We start from the raw sequence: 23118 nt of genomic DNA, 5'->3' as shown, positions 1-23118 counted from the left end.
CCAGAATAATTTGCAATTTAATATTATTGTGAATCATTGATTGACCAATATGAGATATGGGGAGAACATTACCATCCCCAAAAGCAACCTTAGAGTTCCCAACATAAGTCATAGGTTGAGATACGGATATCGTGGAAGAATCCATATCATCGGTGGCACTAGAGTAAACAAACCACTCCTGGGTATTGGATGTTACATGACATTGAGCATGAAAGGCTTTGGCTAAATCAGCATCTGATATGGGTTTATGAGTAGTATATGAGAAGAGGTGTGGGCACGCACTAGCATAGGGGCCATTGGTTTGACATAATTGATAATGGGAGGACGACGCCCACGGCCACGACCTCCTCAAAAAGAACAACCACCGCAAGATGTGGGTGGATGAAAGGTAGCAGACAAGGCCACTGATGGCGAAGCAGTCCCATGTAGAGAGCGCAAAAATAACTCATGTGCCTTTTCTTGGGCAAGAAGATCTCGGAGAGTAGTGACGGACCGAGAGGCCCAAATTGCAGTGGAAAAGGTCTTGAAAGTCGGACCAAGGCCACACAAAAACTAGTGGGTACTGTGCGATTCATCTATAGGATGACCAACAGCAGAAAGTTGATCACAAATGCTTTTGAATTTCCTTCCAAACTCAACAATAGTGGAGGTTCCCTTGGAGAATTGGCGCAATTTATCGCGAAGGTTCTGAATTCTTTCGACAGAGGAGTGGCTATAAGCCACCTCCAGCGCAACCCAAATCTATCGAGCCGTTGACAGGCCAAAAATCTCGAAAAAAGCTTCTTCAGTTAAAGATGTGTGGAGGAAAATAATTGCTCGATGATCAGCAGAGATCCACACAGCAAAATCCGGGTTTGGGAAGGACTTGCCATCAGTGAGAACCACCGAATCAGGTGCGGGAAGAGACCCATCAACATGGCCCAACATATTTTGATAGCTGAGGAGAGGAATCATTTGATTTTTCCATAAGAGATAATTGGTATATGAAAATTTGTTGGTTGTCAAATGAAGAACTTTATTCATGGATAGAGTATTACCATGAGAAGAAGAAGAAGCCATGGGAAGATTAGAGATGCAGAAAACTAAAAAGAATGGGAAAGAAAGAGTGAACGACATGGGAAGGGGGTAGAAAAAGGGTGGGATTATATGGCTCGTGATACCATGATAATGGTACACATTACTCCTAATTAGGCGGAGAGGCTTATCATTTATAGAAATACAATTTACACATTACAACCTCAAAGAATTAAAGACTATACACAAACATATACAAGAGTAGCTGTTAAGTGTGTCTAATACGAGGTTGCAATGGCGCAATGAAGTATTTAATTATGCATGATGTAGTTCTTGATTTCTTCCACCAAGTTGTTTCCGTTCAGTTTTGGCTATAACAAGGGATGAAGCTATGTTTAAATTCTGTTTTAGCGTTCCTTGGTCTACATGTTGAAGCATCACGAAGGCACAATTGTAAGGGTGGACAAAGTTGACATTTTTACCCCTACACCTCAAGGCGGTAACGATTTTGTGCAAAAAGTAAAAATGAATTATTAATTTAATTTTTTATATATAAGCAAAACTCGTTAATTATGTAACATCCGAAAAATACAACCAATTTAAATTTTTCAAAACAACCCGATTTTCATTAAAATGTTTACAAAAAGGTTTTCAATACAAATCATTAGAGTATTCCTAGAATCACATTGCTACAAAATCATGAGGAGCGGTACGATCGCGCCTTCGCCTTGCCACGGTCTCCTGAAGAACCTGAAAAACATTAAACCACAACTGTAAGCCCGAAAGCTTAGTAAGATACCCCCAAAATACCAACCACGTATACGCCCTTCCAGGCTGCGACCTTCCGGTCCAAAACATATAAAACATACATAACATAACAGAACATAGAACAGCCATGCATATCGGGTCTACCGTGTGACTGGTCTGCCGTATCGGGCCTTCAGTCCATCGGATCCATCCTCCAGGTCTAGTCATGTCTTTCGAGTCTACAGTGGGGTTGGTCCGCCCGCATCGGGCCTTCAACCCACCTGGTCCACTCTCTGAGTCTACAGTGTGACTGGTCCGCCCGCATCGGGCCTTCAATTGGCCTGGTCCACTCTCCAAGCCTCGACACGTCTGGTCCACCCTCGTGGAGCCTACAGCCTATCCGGACCGCTCGCTGGGCCTTCGGAACAACCGGTCCGCCCTGGGTATCTTGGCTTACAGCACAAAGCAGGACCCGCCTCAACCCATCTCCAGTCCAAACAACCATGTGCACAAAACATACAATCATATAACAGTCATAGTCAACAAACCGGGTAATCAGATCACATAGCATATCATTACCCTAACCGGGTTACCGACCTAACCGGTCACTAGCATAGCATCACTCTGTATATCGGGAAACTAACCTTAACAAGGTCTCCTAGCATGTACCATCCTAGCTACCAGGATGCAGACACATCAAACAATAACATAATAACCATATCCGAATCTCAATCCAATAAAGGGCCGACCTTGGTGCCTTAGACCCTGTTGATATAGTGAGGATAACTCACCTCGAAACTGTCGGCTGAAAGGATAAGATCCCGCTGCTCCGAACTCTGACACGAACTCCTCCACTGAACATCAAAACATACAACTCAATAAATACCCTTAATTACCAAAATACCCCTGGAAGACAACTGGTCAACCTTGGACAAGTCAAAGTCATCCCCTGACTGACCCTACTCGCCGAGTCAACCCGATGACTCGCCGAGTCCATATGCTCAGAACTTCCTTCAATCAACGACCCAACTCGCCGAGTCACCCCAAGACTCGTCGAGTCCAACAACTCTGAGTCTACTCGCACCCAACTCACCGAGTCATCCCTTGACTCACCGATTCATCGACTCAACCAGAAATATTGGGACTTCCTCGACAAGACTCGCCGAGTCCAAATGGACTCGTCGAGTCCAAGGCTATCTTCAACCTAATCGCCGAGTTGTTCTTCCAACTCGTCGAGTTCCAAGCCATCTTCAAGCAACTCGTCGAGTCGCCCCATGTGACTCGACGAGTACCACCGGTCTGAATCCATACAGAAGCATCTCAGGCCATGCAATTGATCCAAAACATAGATCCAACCTCCTACAATCCATCCATCACGTAAAGTGGCAAACTTTACGTGAATCTAAAGAGATCTAGGCCTTATTCACCTTAGAACCAAGGTTTGGGACATGGTAGCTCCATCAACAACACAAGAACAGGGGCTTTAATGCTCTTAAGATCTTCTCCACTCCAGATCTGAGGTAGCAACCTCAGATCCATCCTCCAACATCAAGATGTCACACAACCAAGCACCCCACACAACCCCAAAATGAGAAACTAGGAAAACACAGCCCAAGAACGAAAGTATTACCTCCAAAAGATGCCTCAATAGCAACCAAACTCGAATCCAAGCAAAGCCCTTTGATCCAAGCCACTTCTCCTTCAAGATTTCTTCAACCAACACCTCTCCAAGCTCTAATTTGCTCCACAAATGGACTCTCCACGAATTTAGGGTTTCTGGAACTCAAGGGGGGAATAAGGGAGGCTGTGGAGGGGTATAATGCTCTTTATATAGGGCTCAACCCCGAAAATTAGGGTTTTCTCCATACAGCACCTACTCGCCGAGTCCATCTTTGGACTCGCCGAGTAGGCCACTTAACACGCGACCATAGCCGCGATCTGACTCGCCGAGTCTATCCATGGACTCGCCGAGTCACCCTCCGAAACTTACACTTTTAGCCCTTCAACTCTACACTTGCGATTCCGGGATGTTACAAATTATGTGATATGATTTGATACCTAGTAGATCATCAAGAATTATCATATTGACTATGATTAAAAATAGAAGAAGGTATCATATACAAATAATCAATGAAATATTAGTGATGGTAATTAGAGAAAGCCAGTTTCCAAATAAGCTAATTTTGTCGCTAAAGTCCTTACATAATTTTGTCGTTTGATCTGTTGTTGTTAGCCCTTAGCGACGAATTTCCAACGGAATTTAATTATGTCAATAATTCCTATGTCTTTAGTACATAAAAATGGACCCCTTACACGAAACATGTATGTTTGGTTGTACAACCTTAGAGGCGACCATGATTTGGTACTGTTAGGTCTAAAACTTTTGGTATATATCATTGTTAATTGTAAGATTTAGAAACATTGTAATTATTATATTGTAGTGATTTACATATTTAGGTTGCGTTTAGTATACTAGCTGATAACTGAAAACTAGCTGATAGTTAAAAAGGTAGCTGTTAACTAGCTGATAAAAAAGTGTTTCGTAAAACTAGCTGATAATATAACTGAAAGATATAAAATTACATAAACGGACATTTTCCAAAATAAGTTTTATATAATTAATTAAGTGTATATTTGGAAAGTTTGTAAAAAAAAAAATAATAACTCCTGAAAATCTATTCCAAGTAGTTTTTAAAAGCTAGCTTTTCGGCTTACCAAACATAAAAAAACAAAAAAATAAATAAATTGAAAAATAAATTAGTTTTTTAGCAAGCTATGGCACGCAAAACGCAACGTTAATATATATATATATATATATATATATATATATATATATATATATATATATATAAAAGTTGCAGGTTATTTGATAAATATATCGACTATTGTGACGACCTGTTCTCAAGTATCTACAGTAACGATCATATTTAAGGTTGTGATATATAGTGAACTATCAATCTATCACTTTTATTATACACCGTGAATCATATATATTATAGTATTTACTTTACATCAAAAAAATCCCTTGTATTTAACATACAGAATCAAATTTGATAAATAAATAGATTTTTTGAACACTTCGGAAAGAATTTGACATCTATATATATATAAGTTCCATGCCAACTTACAATATACAGTAAATATTAGTATATTCTAAACTTCTCTCTCCTTTTGTGTGTTTGTTGCTCTATTAGCCTTCGATGGAACCAAATCAAGAAAACTACAACGACGCAATAACATCCACCACAACTGTCGAAGAACAACATCAACAAAGTTTGCGATACAATTGCACTTTTTGCACAAGCCGCTTCACCAATCCACAAGCACTTGGAGGCCATATGCAAATCCACCGCATGCATAAAGCTATGCCGACCTTCTCACCACCACCAAACGTTGCTGCCACCAACGTCGCAATCAATCCCTTTTCAATTTATGCTAAAGGGAAAAACAAATCACGTCAATTTTTTGGGGATGGCTCGCATGATTCAAGAAATAACCATCAAGAAAATGTAATGAGAGATCCAATATCACCGGGGAATGAAGTAGACCTTGAGCTCAGGTTAGGACAATCTGAATCGTCGGGGAGCAAGATTACTACTAGAAAATTCTTCTAACAAATTCAAACTAAAACTTTTTCATGGGAGTTTACAAATATTTACTTTTTTGTCAATAATTCTAAAGTTTACATAGGAATTAACTTCTTTCTTCCTACCATGGGATGCGAACATTGACCAAGTTTCATATAAATCAAGTTAACATTGTCATGTTAGGACCAATTGATTTGTATGTTTGCTCTTTTTTATCAAATGTGATATATATATATATATATATATATATATATATATATATATATATATATATATATATATATATATATATATATATATATATATATATATATAAAGAGATTATTCAATTTGCTACCTCAAGGTTTTAGTTAATTAGTGGACTAACAACATATTCAAAAAGAAGACATAATTCATCGGAACAAGTAACTTACATGTCTAGCAAATTCAAGACTCACCATTGCCTCTAGGACAATAAATGGTATTGCATTCGTACGCAACAATGTTTTTTATAGACAACAATTTATGTGTTAGAAAGTAGTATACAAATTGTACTATTTTATAAAATATAAATAGTTATATATGACAAAACGTTTGTATACAGATTACTTCCCATTAAGAAACAAGCTAGATAACCTACATGTTTAACATTAAATAATATTATGACCAATCATTCCCAACAATACTCAACCATAACCCTAAGTTTAAGGAAAATTTTGCATACTTAGAATCTATGGTATTCTAATTTAACATGCGAGAGAATTTGATAAAGAGATCGATGATTTATAATGAGAGGAGGCTATTGCGATTGACAACTTGACATATCCTTATGTTTAGTTGCTCATTTAAGGTTCATGACCGCATCATAGTAGAGAAACATGCCACGTTATATGTTCGCTTAACGCTCATTATCACAAGTGATGTACATGTAGCATGGTTGGGTTTGAATGTTTGACTTTGATTGACTCGTGACTGTGTGTATAGTATGGGAAGACTTTGATCGACCCATGAGGCCATTGCCATTACCGGTTGTATCAAGACTTTGTTAGATGGCAAAAATATTCAAGGAAAAAACATTGTGAGAAAACTGAATTGAGATGAGAAGCTTGTTCTTCGAGTTGAGAAGCTTGTTCTTTAATTTCGGTAACCAAGCTACTCGCGACACGGTGTAGCCGGACCACCCCATCATTGAGCTCATCACTGAAAACTCGTTTGGGAGTACCACATTGTATGGCCTTATGGGTTGTATATCTTATAAATCAATATAGCTTATCTATATTTATACTATTATGTAAAGGATGTTGATCACTTCTTGAAAAGTTAAGAGGTACAGGTTATGAAGCTTGTCGTACAAAACTCTATTGCATATATTATTAATAGTTATTGAAATAGCTTACCTTAGATAATATCTCTTAATTATCATATACAAATCGAGGAGTAAATTTACAAGTGATCGGTCAACTATCTGTAACACCTCTCGTAAGGGTTAGAAAAAATTTAGTCAACTTTTTAAAAGCATTTACTTCCTTGAAAACATCATTGCAAAATTTGGTCAAATATAGTTTTAAATTCAATTTAGGTACGAGAGAGTTCAATCATAATATCTTCACACGAGTTTAGATAAACCATACATATTATGGAATCATAAAACAAGTTTTTTGAATTCATTTGCGAGTACATGTCAAAATAATATGTTAGGTTTGGGGAGCTTGTTAAGTAATATTTGAAACCTAACTGTTGAATTGGAATTGGGTAATGGAAATAACCCACTTCCTAAGTCTAAAATCCAAAAAAATTTAAAAACTATTTCAAAATATTGAATCTTTTTCATAAGCATGTCTTAAACCATTTTCCAGACCAAGCTTAAAATATTTTCCAAACCAATTTACTTAATTCATTTCAAACATATTCAAAATCCTTCTTCGTGTCATACATACAAATGTCATAAGGCCACATACAATCAAGTATATATATATATATATATATATATATATATATATATATATATATATATATATATATATAGTTTATAACATACTCAAAACATCTCAAATAAGTAAAAGGGGCATGTACTTTGGGTATGTACTCACCTTAGTCCAAAGCTAGATATATAATACTTCCTTTATTTTTCACAAATAGGTTGAAAATTCAAGTGTCACCTATGAATATAAATAAAAATGTCAAAACCTTATTAATCTTTTAATTATAAAAAAAAATATGAAATTTTATGGTCTCACAATATTTCTTACATCAAACCTTGAATGATGTGTTTTTATGTGCACTAGTTTTAAATTTATAAATCATAATTTATCACTAGTAAACTAATGTACACACTAAGCATTGTACATAATCGTGTAGCAGTATTGTTAAGGTAAGAAACTATGTCAAGCATAAGGGGAACTAGAATGATTTATATTAGATAATTCAAATATTAATTAAACAATAAATAGTAAAGTAAAAAAGGGGGTTTTGTTTAAATTCACTTAAACTCAACTAAAACTAATTAAATGAAGACAATACTAAAGATTAGATTTAGAGACAAGAGAAATAATGATCCTTTCATATAGATTCAATTACACATTTCAGTTATGGTGGATTCCAATTGAGTGCAATGGATATTAGTAATTATTCACCAATTTCTATCCTAGTCAGTTATCTTTGTTTGATAAACTAACATTATAATTATTAAGACAATCAACATAATGATTATGCAATTAACTATATAAAAAATTATTATTAAGTTCGTATTAATAGATATTCGATTGGTGAAATAATTGCAATGGACATGGTAATCAGTTATGTACATGATTGGTTATCTGCACTCATAAACTTTAAATTTACCAACTTTATTAACCTAACCCTATGATTTGGTTCGTCAATGGTCATAATTATCATTGGATATTAACAATTATGATTCAAGCCAACAAAGTCAAATTGGTCCTCTAGACTCTATTAACTCAGTTATAAGCAACAAAGATATCAACTAAAACATATACATAATTTAACCAAACAAACATAATAAACTAAATAAAACTAATAATTTGATTAAAGGAATCACAACAAATCTTTAAGGTTTCATCTGCTCTATTGAAAGCAAAAAGGTATTACCCCATAATCAGTAAATAAAAATATCAAAACATCAAAAAGGAATTGTTAAACACAATCATAAAGCAAAAAGATTTGTTGTCCTAATGGTCATAGCTTCAATTCTTCAAATCTTTGCTCCAAAGTGCTTCTTCATCCAATTCAAAGCATATTAAATATCATTGATCTTTAATAACATTTAATATTAATTTATATAGATAATTGTCAAAAATGTATAGCTAATTATGGCAACATCAATGAATGTAGATGAAAACGGTGCATGATTTCGAGTCTATATAAAAAAGTTATGATCAAAAAAAGTTTGGTTGACTTAAGACTCTCAGAGCACGTCACGGCCCGTGTCATGCCCAGTAAGCCAAAAACAACTAATTTTCCATTCTTAGACATCATACTTTGATCCAAATGCAACTAATTGTCCTACAAGTTTATCAAATGACTCAAATGGGTGTAATAAGTGTAAGCAACTTGTTTTGAACTCATATACATCTTATTCATTTAATGATTATGACCTTTTTAAGTCGCAATAACTATAAGAAAGCTCATATAGACCTTAAGGTATCAACATTGCTCCATAACCTCTCAATAGCTTCCATCATTACTCATAATTACTTCAACTAACTAACATATTCTTAATGAACCGTAATCACTCATATGGATCTATATTTTAGAATGGAAATTTTATTCTGAAAAATCGGGGCGTTACACAGAAAATGACCTTTGTAATTACTTTAAAACATATGCATACCATATTTGATTTAGTGTACGGAAAACTAGTATAAGAACAAAAGGTTGTATTGCTACAACATACTACTTACTTGGATGTGCTAGAGGAGGTGTATGTGTACCTAAGACAAAAACAACATATCAAAAGTCTTCTAAAACAAATTGTAAAGCAAAAATATGCGTAATTGCATATGGTGATGGAAGATGCACCATCTCTCGGGGTTTTCTTAAACATAACCATGTTTTAAGTCCCAAAAGATCTTGTTTCCAACAATCACATAAGAAAATGGATTCATATGCTAAGAGAAGACTTGAATTGAAAGATTATGTTGGAATTTCATTAAACAAAAAATTTCATCCGTTAGTTGTTGAAGTGGAAGGGTATGGCAATTTGTTGTTTGGCAAAATAGATTGTAGATCTTACATCGCAAAAGTAAGACAACTAAGTTTTCGGGCTTGGGGATGCTGAGGCACTTCGTAATTATTTTCTCCATATGCAAAAATAAGAGTTCAATTTTTTTTTCTACGAGATTGACATGGATGATGAAAGTCATGTGCAAAATGTATTTTGAGCATATGCAAGATCTAGGGCTGCTTACAAGTCATTCGGAGATGTTTTTTTTTTGGAACGACTAGCGCACACACAACCATTAATCATACTCCTAAATCTACTAATTTGTCCACAACGAGACTTGCCCTCAACCTTTTGGGGAGGGGCACCTTTTCGCCACACCTATTATCGTTGGGCTACAGGCCCTTTGGTAGATATTATGGCACACATTTGACAAACAAATATAATATGTCGTTTGCGCCTTTTGTTAGAGTAAATCACCATGGACAAACTATCTTATTTGGATATGGTTTGCTTTCATGAGAGGATACAAAAACATATGTACGGTTATCCAAGTCATGGTTAGAATGCATGAATGGAAGGGCGCCAAAAACAATAATAACATATCAATGTCGACACACAAGAGGATAAGAAAAGTGCTTATGATCCAGATTTGATGACCTTGTATTCCACAATGGCTCAATATAGTAAGGTACTTTGATCACAAATGACATCATCATGATCATGCATATCGGCTATTAAGTTGTGAGCATGCAATATAAGAAAGCATTGAAGATGCCATTAGAAATGCCTCTTCATCTACTTCAACTCCTTGTATTATCATCATTACCAATGTTGCTATCATGTTCTTCCAATTACTAAGAAAATTAAGAGGTTTAATGCTAAAGCACAAAGAGAATTTGAGAAGAAAATGCAGAAGTTGAATTGAATTTGTGAAACTTCCATGTTACTCTTCTCCAACAAATACCATGGCACAAACAAGAAAGCAAAACTACATGAGAAAAAAGGGAAACATGAACAACAATATCCATCAACATCACATTCATATATAGTAATGAAAAAACTAAAGAATACTGCATGGAGCTATGTAATAGGGTTTAGAGTTAAAACTCTTTTTTGTAGAAGGACTTGAGTTAAAACTAACCTCAAAGCTTCTTTAAAGATGTCTGTTACTTGATAAAGTGTCCCTATATATAACATTAAAATGGATTTAACCATATGAAGAAATCATGACTTTAACGGTGACCAACAACATGTTCAATAACACATCTCACCTAAGTTTGTTCAGTTACATAAGTGTTGTTATTGGCATTGTGTGTGTATCCATTCCAAAAACATTCCCTCATTATACTATTATATAGATAAAATTAATAAAAGATATGGATGATGGTTTTGCATATTTAATGCTTTAGCATTTTATTATTATATAAATAAAATTAATAAAAGATATGGATGATGGTTTTGCATATTTAATACTTTAGCATTTTATTATTATATTTGAATGAAGGCTACCGAAGAAAACACTAATGGGAACTACATATGTTTCATATCTATCAACGCCCATAACAAGTGTTGTGATAGGAATATTTTTATAGGATGGTTGAATGATAACAAGTATTGTAATTTTAAGAGGAGGTAAAAGGTAGAAGGTAATTTAATTTCTCTTTTAGAGAAATTAAATTTTTTTCTACTTTTTATACCTACAAATGTTCCTACTTAATAAAAATATGGCAAGTGTCATCATTTCATATTTATTTAACTAACTCATTAAAACTATATTATGAATATATCAAATATAATTAAATTGAATGATTATTTGTTATAATTGTAATGGGTGGGAATAATTGTAAGTATAAAAGGTATGAGGTAATTTAATTTCTCTTTTAAAAATAAGAATATTTATAGGAATAGAAGGCAATTTAATTTCTCTATATTATATTTTTTATATTAAAAAGAAAAATCAGAAAACCAAGTTACCTTTACGAGCGACCAACCCGAAATTTCAAAATCCAATAACCCTAATTTAACATGTTTTAGAAACCTGAAAAAACACTTAACACATCTGGTGGCTTTGTTTGGCCAGTTACTTGTTCAACACGGAACTTGTCCAATACGTTTAACTTGAACACTTGGGGAGTTGGGGTTTAAAAAGACTGATCCCCCTTTTGGGATATTCACAACCAACGCTGATTCAGTCCATATTGTTCCCTAATTAGTTTAGTTAATAAAGATTCATCATCTTCTGGTATATCTAGTAATCGTAAAGATATGGATGTGCCATCTTCAAACGAAACACGTGCATTTGCTGAAGAAATTTTCCAGAAAGTTGAACATAAGAGTTCTGGATCAAATCTTTATCGACATCAAGAAGAGGCTGCACCAATGCTAACCAGGAAGCAGAGGATCACTTGCACGCTATTGGAGGCAGATGACGATGATGCCAAAGATGTGCCTGGTGGCTCTGTTTCTGTAGTCGATAAAGATGTGAAACGATTTAGGAAGAGGAGCGAAAACCCAGATGATGATGATGATGATGAGGGTTCTGGAAGTTTGAAACAAGAAAGAAGGGTCAAACAAAAATATTCTCATGACAAACCAGATGATTCTGAATCTGAAGAAGAAAGGTTCCGCGACCAAATAGAACGAGAAGATTTGGAACGTCGTTTAAGAGAAAAAGATGCATCAAGGATAAGAAAGCTGACTGAACAGAAGTTGTCAAAGAGGGATGAAAAAGAAGCAATGAGGAGAGCCAATGCCTTGAAAGATGATGAGATTAGAGCTTTAAGAAATGTTTCGAGGCAAGAGTATCTCAAGAAAAGGGAGCAGAAGAAATTGGAGGAAATCAAAGATGATATAGAAGATGAGGAGTATCTATTTGAGGGTGTCAAGTTAACTGAAGCCAAACAACGTGAGCTAAGATACAAGAAACAAGTATATGAGGTAGTCAAGAAGCGGTCACAAGTGGATGATAATGTCAATGAGTATCATATGCCTGATGGATATGATGAAGAAGGCGGAGTCAATCAAGAGAAAAGATTTGCTGTAGCTTTGGAGCGATACATAGATTCAAAAGATGGTGATAAGATGAATCTGTTTGCCGAACAAGAAGCATGGGAGGATCATCAGATTAACAAAGCAACGCTAAAATTTGGATCAAAAAACAAAAAGCAATCTGACGATTATAACTTTGTGTTTGAGGACCAGATTGAGTTCATACAGGAACAAGTCATGGGTGGTGTAGATGTTGATGAAGAGGAAGAACGTGAAAGATCCATAGCAAAATCAGCACACGAGAAGCTTCTTGCAGACAGAAAAACTTTACCTGTGTATCCGTATCGAGAGTCTTTGCTAAAAGCTGTTGAAGATCATCAGGTTCTTATAATTGTTGGTGAAACTGGTTCAGGGAAGACGACTCAAATACCACAATATCTTCATGAGGCTGGATACACAAAACGTGGGATGATCGGATGCACACAGCCAAGAAGAGTTGCTGCCATGAGTGTTGCTGCAAGAGTTTCTCAAGAAATGAATGTCAAACTTGGTCATGAGGTTGGGTATGCAATACGCTTTGAAGACTGTACTTGTGAGAAAACAGTGATCAAATATTTGACTGATGGAATGTTGCTTCGTGAATTTCTAGGTGAACCTGATCTTAAAAGTTACAGTGTGGTGATGGTGGATGAGGCTCATGAAAGAACATTATCAACTGATCTCTTGTTTGGTTTACTTAAGCAGATCGCACGCTTCCGCCCTGATATCAAGTTGCTGATCTCAAGTGCCACTCTCGATGCAGAAAAGTTCAGCGACTATTTTGATTGTGCCCCAATTTTTAGAATTCCAGGAAGGCGATTTCCTGTTGAGATTAACTACACGAAAGTACCAGAGGCCGATTACCTTGATGCAGCAATTGTCACAGCTCTTCAAATCCATGTCAATGAACCCGCTGGAGATGGCGACATTTTGGTCTTTCTCACGGGTCAAGAAGAAATCGAAACAGCCCAAGAGATCCTCAAACAGAGAACACATGGTTTGGGTAGTAAAATACCCGAATTAGTAATATGCCCAATTTATGCAAATCTCCCAACCGAGCTTCAAGCAAAAGTATTCGAAGCAACTCCTCAAGGGGCACGAAAAGTTGTTCTTGCCACCAACATTGCAGAAACATCATTAACAATCGATGGAATCAAATACGTTATCGACCCGGGATTCGTGAAAATGAATTTTTACGACCCGCGAACCGGAATGGAATCGTTAAAGATCATCCCAATTTCAAAAGCATCAGCAAATCAACGGGCGGGTCGATCGGGTAGAACGGGTCCCGGGAAGTGCTTCAGGTTGTACACGGCTTACACTTACTATAACGAATTGGATGACAATTCAGTCCCCGAGATCCAAAGAACGAATCTGGCAAATGTGGTTTTGAGCTTAACAAGTCTTGGAATCGATGATTTGTTGACTTTTGATTTTATGGATCCACCACCATCTGAGGCGGTGCTTAAAGCTTTGGAGCTGCTGTTTGCGTTGGGTGCACTTAATAAATATGGGGAGTTGACAAAAGTTGGGAGGAAAATGGCGGAATTCCCACTTGACCCGATGCTGTCGAAGATGATTGTGGCATCTGATAAATACAAATGTTCAGATGAGATAATTACGATTGCTGCCATGTTGTCGATTGAAAACTCGGTGTTCTATCGGCCAAAGAATAAACAAGTCCATGCTGATAATGCCCGTTTGAACTTTTATACAGGTAATGTTGGTGATCATGTGGCTCTTCTTAATGTTTATAATTTGTGGAAGGAAACTAACTTTTCTGCTCAGTGGTGCTATGATAACTACATTCAGTTGAGGAGTATGAAACAAGGACGTGACATAAGAGATCAACTGAAGGGGATTGTGGAAAGGGTTGAGATCGAATTGGTGTCAAACTCAGGGGACTTGGATGCAATTTACAAGTGCATAACATCAGGATACTTCTCACACTCAGCAAAGTTGCAGAAGAATGGATGTTATAGAAGTGTTAAACATCCGCAGACTGTTTACATCCACCCAAGCTCTGGTTTATGTGAGGCGCTTCCAAGGTGGGTGGTATATCATGAACTGGTGCTGACAACTAAGGAGTATGTACGACAGGTCAGCGAGATAAAACCTGAGTGGCTTGTGGAGATAGCACCTCATTATTATGAACTAAAGGATGTTGAAGATTTGGGTTCAAAGAAATTGCCTCGTGGGAAAGGGCGTGCATCTAAACTCTAAAGACTACTAACCATGATTTGAAGAAAAAATAGGAAATATGATGTTTGATGCTATAAATATAAGTACACTTTTTAAATGGCAAGACTAAACAAAGTGTATAATAAACAGTCTTGTTTTTCTGTTTTGCAGATGGAAGAGGATCCTGGACGTTGAATGTTGATTTGTTGTTGGCACGTGCATATCAGCTGTAAGAGGGGCCCTAGTACCACCAAAGATATATACACGGTAAAGATTTGCAATTGAACTTTCCAGCAATTTGTTGGTTGATTTCCTACTGCAGTGTAAATTTTTAGTCAGAGTAGTAACACTCAAGAAAAACAGATTGGTGTAATAATCAAGTTTAGTTTTTAAAATTCTTTCGGTTGCATTTGTGTCATAAAAAATTTTCTAACTCAAAGTTTATATATTTTGGTGGTGGTAGATTTTTTAATTATTTAAAATATATATTAACAATTGTTATTTTATTGAAATTGCGACTTTAGTGATATACAAAATTTACCAACATATTAAAAACACCTTTTTATAGAACAGAATAACAGATGTTAGTTTTTTATGTCATGAACTTAAATCAGCAATGTGACACATTTATGGTAATGTATGTGAGACAAACACATTCTTAAAACCTGAATAGGCGCTTATCAACTTTACATCCTGTGATTGTTCTCCTTTTTGAATGACGACCACCATTTGCTTATACCTCTTTACCTATAGATTTATAGATAGTTTCTGTGCTTTCCAATTTCGTCTGTCAGACATCCATGCTTATTCTCCACTATGGGATAATGATTGATCGTGTTCAACTTCTTTTGCATTAATGAAGACTGCATTAATCGAGATTGTGTTTGCATTGATGTTTCAGAATATAAATTTGGTGAGTTATCATGTAAGGTGTCAAATGACCAAACACAATATCGTCTCTCATTTCCAATAAGCACTTTAAGATTTTCAAGACATCTTACTGGTTCACATTGGTGTTTGGGAGCTTCTACAATTCTTGTCTCTTGATACCATTAAAGCATTGATAATGTCTTTTATTAACAATTATTTTAGAACTTGGCTTTATGTAATGAAAAAAAAAAATATAGATTGAGTATGATTCTTCTCCAATTTCATCAAATGAATCCTCACAATTTAAGGAGTGCATTAAACATATGTGATCAAAATTGGGAGCGAATACCTAAATTAACTTATGTCACTACAAGGGTACCCATTCACATATTATCATGTATTTGAATCCCACAACAAAATAGGAAACTTTTCCCCTATCCTCGCAAGGTAGAGAGCCCATTTTCATCAAAACAAGATTTCTCAATGTGAAACTTGTCATTCTATAGGAGTAACAGGTGCCCTGTTATTTGAGAAAAAAGTTGAAAATTTCAATTGGTTTTTCAAGGTCCTCCCCCGATTGATGTTCTACTCAAACATCTTCCCCCACTTCAACGATGGTTCCTTCCGATAAAAACTTTTGAATTGTTTCCTATGTTCACATCAACAAATGTATCAAGCCATTAAACTTGAACCAAGAGCCATAAAAAACCATTTTTTTTATATTGATCATGGTTGTAAATATCGCCAAGTGGTAGCTAGTTGACTAGGTCAGGAAATTAATCGTTTATTTTGCTAATTTTGACCATTAACGAGCGTCACGCCCAATTATTGGCTGGCTTTGACTTTGACTGAGCCTGACACAACCAATTACCTCTATTTGTAGACTCGCAGTCGGATGGAGACAATGGATGAAGAGTGCCAAGGCGTCCGGTCATCAATTAATCAGTCACCTAGACCATATCATAAAACTATCCAAAATCGGCTCCACCTAATCACCATTCCCCTATCTCAACCTCTAATCAACCACAAACATCCTCCTCTCAAATTGACTCCACCTCCTACAACTCTACAAGTATACTCACGGAAAAAGACAATCTCAATCATCCAATAGCTCAGTCATTGATAAAGGTAGCAAAATGAATTCCTTACCATATAATTTTAATTGTACTAAAAAACCAACCCAAAGAGGCACACAACACCTAATAACTAAATTTCTCTCATTTTCAAGCATACCACCCTTAAATAAAGTGTTCTCCATTGAATTCCAAAAAGTTATGCGATAAGCATAATGGTTCCTTTCTAGAATAGTCAATACTCTAGCATTGTGTCATTGTATTTATTATATATGGTCATGTTCAATCTCTATTAATAAAAAGTAAATTTCAAAACTATTTTGCATGCTCAATACATATCATTAAGAATGTGATTGTAGATTACCATTTTCAACTTGTGGAGGTTTGATCCCCAAGAGCCCAAATCAAACAAATGTCATAAGTCTACACATCCAGATGCATATTTTTAGGATAATCAACAAACATCATATCAAGTATTTAACTATTTCCACAGATGGATCTATATATCCACCAAACAAGCACAAGCAAACTAAGTCCCCAGCAAAAAGGAAAACATTTATTACCGGCAAACTTAGCAGAAGGGAAGTCAGCACGATGAATATCCTTGAATTTCGTTCAGCTGCCATCAGCAAAGACAGACAAAGTGTATTAAACAGTTATCAACAATACAATACACAACCAAAATGCAAATGTCATGTCATAGGGAGAAAGAAAACATAATAATATTTTAAAGTTTTTTTAAAAAGAAAAGGAAGCATTGAAAATCAACAACAAAACTAATGACCAATGCTGCCCTTTTTAGCTCTGAGAGATTCAAGAGCTTTTTCCCTCAACTCAATTTCAAGTTTCTTCTGATCAGCGTCTTCCTCATTTTCATCCGAAGAAGGAGAAACATTCCCGCTTGCTTTCCTTCCTTTCTGCTTTTCTGCCTTCCTGCGACGTCGTTCCTCGCGTCGTTTGCGCCTTTCCTCTTTTTTCAATCGTTTCTCCTCTTTGCGTCGTTTTTTAGCTTCCTTTTTGTCTTCTGTGTGAGAGTCATCATGACTATGATGACTATAATCATCATCATCATCATCTGATGTCGCGTCTTTCTTTTTTGACCTTTTGCGTTTTCTCTTTCCACCATCACTTTCATCCGAACCACCAGAATCCAATGACCCACTTTTTTGCAACTTTGCTGCTGCTTCCTTATTATCATCACCAGCTTTATACCCTTTTTCAGTTGCTAAAATGTCCTTACGGCTTCGCGGGGGATCCTCTGTAACTTCATCGGGGTATATCCTCCTTACATCATCCTTCTTGCTAACAAATTACAAAATCACAAAAAGATTACAATCCCTTTTAATGGTTTTTTTTTATATTTATACTAGCTAGTTAAAGAAAAACCTCTTTCGGTGATGACTAGTTAACTTTTCAGGAGAAATTTTGTTCTTGGCATTTTTCTCTTCCTTCACTCTGCATAACAAATTAGAAAGATACACAATTTAAATACATTAGAATATAATGCTAACCAATTGAATATAACACAGTTGGCAAATAAAGAGATGAAGGCTTTTATACTACACATCTAAACCTAGTGAAAAGTTTCATGGAGGCTGAAAATAGCCATTAAAGAAGAGACATAATTTGGTGGGACCCACTCAACCTACAAATTTGTCTTCCCATGCAAATTCGGCCAACCTAAATGTACCCACTAAGCCTGGTTTTTTTTCGTATGCTAAGGCCACAAGTGGAAGTAAATAAATGGAAAGAGTTCTCTCTTGAAAATGTTAAGTAATTAAACCTTAGAATATAATATCTATTGAATAGAGAGCCAACCTGGAAAAGGTCCTTTCTTCAACCTCAACATTATCCATACGGTCCTTGGTATCCATAGTTTCTCTCTGTCTCCTTGGAAGTATAGGACTGTTGTCAGAAAACAATATCATCTATTATATGGTTTTACATGTCCGCAAAATTTGACACATGTTAAAGTAACACATTAGATATATAATGTTACACTATAATGGAACACATATATATATATATATATATATATATATATATATATATATATACCTCCTCTCGACACTAGGACTTCTGGCAGCAGGAGGGGGAGATACAGAACCCATAGGAGAGCTATGTTGTGGAGAAGATAAAGCTGGCCCTCCATTATGAGAAGCTCTCCTGCCCTTTGGATCTCTTTCCAAAGACCTTCCTGAAACAGGAGGTGGAGCAGTCTCTTTTCGTGGAGCTTGACGATCAACAACACTTCTCTGAGCACCTCTGCAAAATTGCTCCATGGGTTCAGAACCATGTAAACAAAATATGACAAGCAAGAGTAACAATCAAAGAAACGAAAAAGACAATCTAGAAGTATCAAGAACCTGTGTCCATCTCTAGGAGATTGTAGAGGTGATCTCTGTTGTTGGCGCCTTGGTGATCCCCTGAAACTTTTCATGGGAGTAGCACGTCTAGGGGAAAGAGAAGTTTGCCTTGATGGGGAAGAAGACATACTTCGAGGACTTGGTGGGGATCTTTGACGGGTGGAAAAAGCTGGCCTACGCCTAACTGGCGAAGGAGACCGATGACGTGGAATTGACGGTGCTCTCTGGTATCGCCGCCTTACAGGAGGAGACGGGGACCTCCGCCGAACCGGTGAAGGAGACACTGACACCTGGCGCGGCGGAGGAGAAGCAGAGGATTGTGACCCGTGACGGAAAGGAGATCTCGGCCTGCGTTGAAACGGAGACGGAGACCTTCGCCGGAGCGGAGAACGCGACCTTCGCCTCACCGGAGAACGTGACCTCCGCCTGATCGGAGAACGTGACCTGCGCCTGATCGGAGAGCGGGACCTTCGCCGGAGGGGAGAACGTGATCTTCGCCGGAGGGGAGACCGTGACCTCCGGCGGATGGGAGAGCGGGACCTTCGCCGGATGGGTGTGCGGGACCTACGCCTTATAGGTGAACGTGATCTACGCCACATGGGAGACCGAGATCTGCGTCTCACAGGGGATCGCAGCCTTCGCCTTGCAGGTGAAGGCGAGCGTCCACGTGGACGTGGTGGAGGGGATGGGGAATGCAGACGTGAGTCAACTCGACGCCTCCTTTCAGAAGAAACCGAACGCCTTGGAGGTTTAGGAGATGCTGACAAGCTTCTGGACCTGAGATATGGTATGTATTAAATGAAATATATATATATATATATATATATATATATATATATATATATATATATATAAAGATCATGGATTATAAATAATTTTGGAAAGATGCACACATTGAATGACTTCTGGAATTGGAGAATGACTTGCTAACTGATCTTGAACGTGTACCTCTGCACAAGAAACACAAGATAAACAGTTAGATACTAAAAAATCAACTCAAACAATGCAAAATATAGAAGTTTAGGTAATAAAGAGAATAGATACCGAGGTGGTGAGAGAGAACGATGAGGTGAATGTGGAGAGCGGGTGATCCTGGGTGTTGCTTTTGAGCCATTATTCCTATCATCAGTCCCTTTGTCATCTACAGTTGACCATTTGCTAGAATCTTTAGTGCGACTCCTTGAGTGGGGCTCCAACGTAGCAGCAGCAGCAACCTCTCTGTCCTACAGTAGTTTGAGGAAAGGACATGAACCCAAATAATTGCAGAAGCAAGCTGAATGTCATGAGAAAACCATACGTCAAAACCAAAAACTTGACTCTACGCTAACTAACTTGCATGGAAAGAATTACTACCATCTTCACTCTTTCTTGTTCAGCCTCCCGCTCATGCCCTTCTTTCTCTTTTGTTCTCTTCAATTCTCTCATTATACGCTCTGTATCCTCCTATATATACATCATGCTATAGTTAGAGGACAGATGATATACAAAAAGAAACCATATCTTTACCAAAAAAAAAAAAAAAAACTACCTGCTTCTTTCGAGTTTCTTCCTCCTTGGCATCCAAGAACTGTTGAGGGACACCACTGGCATTATTCTGGGCACTCAGAAGATGTGTCCAAAGCTCCTTCATAAATTTCCCTGTATTTTTCTCCATAAATCCAGTAAGTGAAATTTGAATCTCTTTCCCATTAACTACCTGCATACAACAAAACATGTAACAGATTGTCGGACTTCTTATAGCAGCACTAATTCTGAATACAAGGATTTAGAAAAACATAAGTTTGAAGTAAATCTTATATGGTAGGCTGGTAGCATGTTTGTTACCTTCTCCTCTAAAAGTCCATAAATAAAGTTGATCAGAACTTCATCTTCAAACCCAAGAAGTTCAGTCACCCTGTGAGCTATCCATGGGCGCATCACATCCATCTTAACTTTTGTCATGTCCACCTGAAGACAAGACCAAACTATCATCAAAAACAATTTCACCACTAGAAAGCAAGATAACAATTCAAGTGTGTAATACAAGTTATAATGCATTGAAATTTTATGCTTATCATGCTTGAATTCTACTATCCCATGTTTGTAACCCTTATGTTTTTTATACATCCCATAAAATTACAACATCCTCATAGGAAAATTCCAAAGTCAGATTACGCATTTTCCAGAATTATCCCTACAAAATAAACTGATGTTTCTTGATTTCTGTCCACATAATTCCTTCTGTAGCAGTTCTACATAATTCCTTTCTCACGATTTAAGTAGGGGGTCAACCACTCACATAGGTCCAATCAGTGGATGCATCTAGTAATAGGGATCCGAATACAATCACCCTTTTAGATGTTGCACTATGAGCTAGTTAACATATTACATTTAGAAAGGTCTTAGCTTTACATCTAATGTCATATCCTCATATCATCCTTCACTGAAGATGCTCCTACCATTCCAGAAAAGAGAAAACACACACACAGAAAAAATAATAATAATAACAAATAATAAATCCCACAAGCATTTTGACCCCTAAACATAAACCTATTATTTTCCAAGCTAAAAAATTGATACTGGTTTTAGCATAGATCTAACATTAGCATTCCTGTATTGGAAAATTTTTAGCATAGTCGTCGTTTCTTTCTCGAAATCCTCACTAAAATTTGGAAATTTGAACCTTTTGTTTTACCTCGGAGGTCAAGATACAATAAATTGACTCTCACGTACACTCAAGATAACTAACAATAATGATTCCCCGGTTGCACAAGGCCCCCTTACGAACAGGAACAAGGTAATGAAAACACGATGATGTATAGATAAACGAACCAGATTTTCCAATTCAGGTGGAAACTTCTGCGATTTAAGAAGCTTAGCATGCTTGTTTGAGAAACGAGTGTCTTGATCGGCCGTAGTACCCTGCCAGAAAACAAAATCAATCGGTAATTTCACAACTTGAGCCACGAAGATCTACTCGAATCATCTATATCAATAAGTAACTTAATCGAACGAGATATTCATGATGAAATTGGTGTTATAAGTGAAAGAACTAACCCGGAAGAACCCGCCTGACATCTTCTAGGGTTTTGAAATAGATGAGCCGAATGACGATGTAGCTGTGGTGTACTTTCCTCGAGTGAGTAACGAAGAACTGAGAACTAGGGCTACGAGCGGGATCTTTTTTAGGACATTTGTGGAAGGTGAAGGTACAACCCGCTACTGCATACGGAATAAAAGTGCGTTTACAAAGTGCACCTTTGAAGTTTGGAATAATTGCAAATACTCTCCCCCAAGTCTTCAAAATAGACTTCATCCCCCGTATATCATATTCGCTCTTTTGGATGTTTTTTTGTCTTTTAAATTGTTGAAATAAATGTGCCTAAAAACAAGTTCCAATTTTTGTAGGTGCATGACAAAATTATTTTCTACAAAAAATAGGTTTATACTTTTAAAAGTCTTCTTTCATACATAGATCATAGATACATTCCGATATTTTAAAGGATATGAAATGTAACACTTGGTATGTTTTGCTTCAGTATATGTATTTTTCTCTGCGACTCGACGAGTTGGAGGATCAACTCGTCGAGTAAGGACGTGGCTGCGAACATTTTAAGTGACTGACTCGGCGAGTAGGTGTTGGATAAGTGAAACCTTAAATCTGAGGGTTTGCACCCTATATAAACAACTTAACTCAGCCTCCCTTGTCCCTAACACTCTCTTGAAAGCTTCATATCGAACCCTAGCTGTTTGTGTGTGAGTTAAGGCCATCTTTGGTATTCTTGTGTGGATTGTAAAGCTTGGAAGGAAGAAAGGAGCTTGGAAATCTAGTCGGGGCTTGTAGATCCGGAGATCTTACTTCATTTTCAGCATTTTCAAGGTATAATGCCACTGTCTTGACTCATCTATGTGTTTAGTCATCTTTAATTTGGGATCTCCATGGATTTCTAAGTCATTTTTCGGATTTGGAAGTGTTGAGTGAGTTTTGACTTCAGATCTTGGCCTTAAGAGGGGTTTCATGGCATAAAGGTGCCAACTTTAGGGCCCTGAGAGCCCCATGCACATTGTAGGACATTTTATATGGATTTTTGAGCAAAAAACTTCATGCATGT

At 36.8% G+C, this 23118-nt stretch overlaps 3 protein-coding genes across 6 annotated transcripts; 2 read left to right on the top strand and 1 right to left on the bottom strand.

The window, feature by feature from the left end:
- The first annotated feature begins 4961 nt into the window (after positions 1-4961).
- On the top strand, positions 4962-5375 carry LOC145016060 (uncharacterized). The gene has a single exon (XM_078974491.1). The coding sequence runs from the start codon at positions 4962-4964 to the stop codon at positions 5373-5375; it is 414 nt and encodes a 137-aa protein (XP_078830617.1).
- Positions 5376-11598: 6223 nt separating this feature from the next.
- Positions 11599-15813, top strand: LOC145014552 (pre-mRNA-splicing factor ATP-dependent RNA helicase DEAH1-like). 4 transcript variants are annotated; one of them, XM_078972940.1, is made up of 3 exons: positions 11599-14254; positions 14890-14985; positions 15620-15813. In XM_078972940.1, the coding sequence occupies exons 1-2, from the start codon at positions 11776-11778 to the stop codon at positions 14949-14951; spliced, it is 2541 nt and encodes an 846-aa protein (XP_078829066.1). In that variant the 5' UTR covers positions 11599-11775; the 3' UTR covers positions 14952-14985; positions 15620-15813. The 4 variants fall into 4 exon arrangements, with proteins under 4 accessions (XP_078829066.1, XP_078829065.1, XP_078829068.1 ...); XM_078972939.1 differs by lacking the exon at positions 15620-15813 and having other exon boundaries at positions 14890-15164; XM_078972942.1 differs by lacking the exons at positions 14890-14985; positions 15620-15813 and adding an exon at positions 14326-14437.
- A 1425-nt stretch (positions 15814-17238) lies between these two features.
- Positions 17239-22201, bottom strand: LOC145014553 (splicing factor PWI domain-containing protein). Its single transcript, XM_078972943.1, has 12 exons — positions 22064-22201; positions 21839-21928; positions 20852-20974; positions 20556-20723; positions 20381-20470; positions 20072-20250; positions 19921-19977; positions 19028-19804; positions 18720-18926; positions 18480-18566; positions 18048-18116; positions 17239-17963 (listed from the first exon to the last, which is right to left on the bottom strand). The coding sequence occupies exons 1-12, from the start codon at positions 22082-22084 to the stop codon at positions 17438-17440; spliced, it is 2394 nt and encodes a 797-aa protein (XP_078829069.1). The 5' UTR covers positions 22085-22201; the 3' UTR covers positions 17239-17437.
- Between the last annotated feature and the right edge of the window lie 917 nt (positions 22202-23118).

Source organism: Lactuca saligna, chromosome 9 (assembly GCF_052625555.1).
Source record: "Lactuca saligna cultivar CGN05327 chromosome 9, ASM5262555v1, whole genome shotgun sequence".
NCBI lineage: Eukaryota > Viridiplantae > Streptophyta > Magnoliopsida > Asterales > Asteraceae > Lactuca > Lactuca saligna.
The sequence above is the reverse complement of the archived record's forward strand: the minus strand, read 5'-3'. Positions and strand labels throughout refer to the sequence as shown.

Coding starts and splice junctions, on each gene's coding strand:
- LOC145016060 (XM_078974491.1), top strand. CDS start 4,962: ATGGAACCAAATCAAGAAAACTACAACGACGCAATAACATCCACCACA.
- LOC145014552 (XM_078972940.1), top strand. CDS start 11,776: ATGGATGTGCCATCTTCAAACGAAACACGTGCATTTGCTGAAGAAATT. Junction 14,255..14,889: donor CCGTTTGAACTTTTATACAG/GTAATGTTGGTG, acceptor TCTGTTTTGCAG/ATGGAAGAGGATCCTGGACG.
- LOC145014553 (XM_078972943.1), bottom strand. CDS start 22,084: ATGTCAGGCGGGTTCTTCCGG. Junction 20,724..20,851: donor ATGGACTTTTAGAGGAGAAG/GTAACAAACATG, acceptor TGTTGTATGCAG/GTAGTTAATGGGAAAGAGAT. Junction 20,471..20,555: donor AAGAAACTCGAAAGAAGCAG/GTAGTTTTTTTT, acceptor ATGTATATATAG/GAGGATACAGAGCGTATAAT.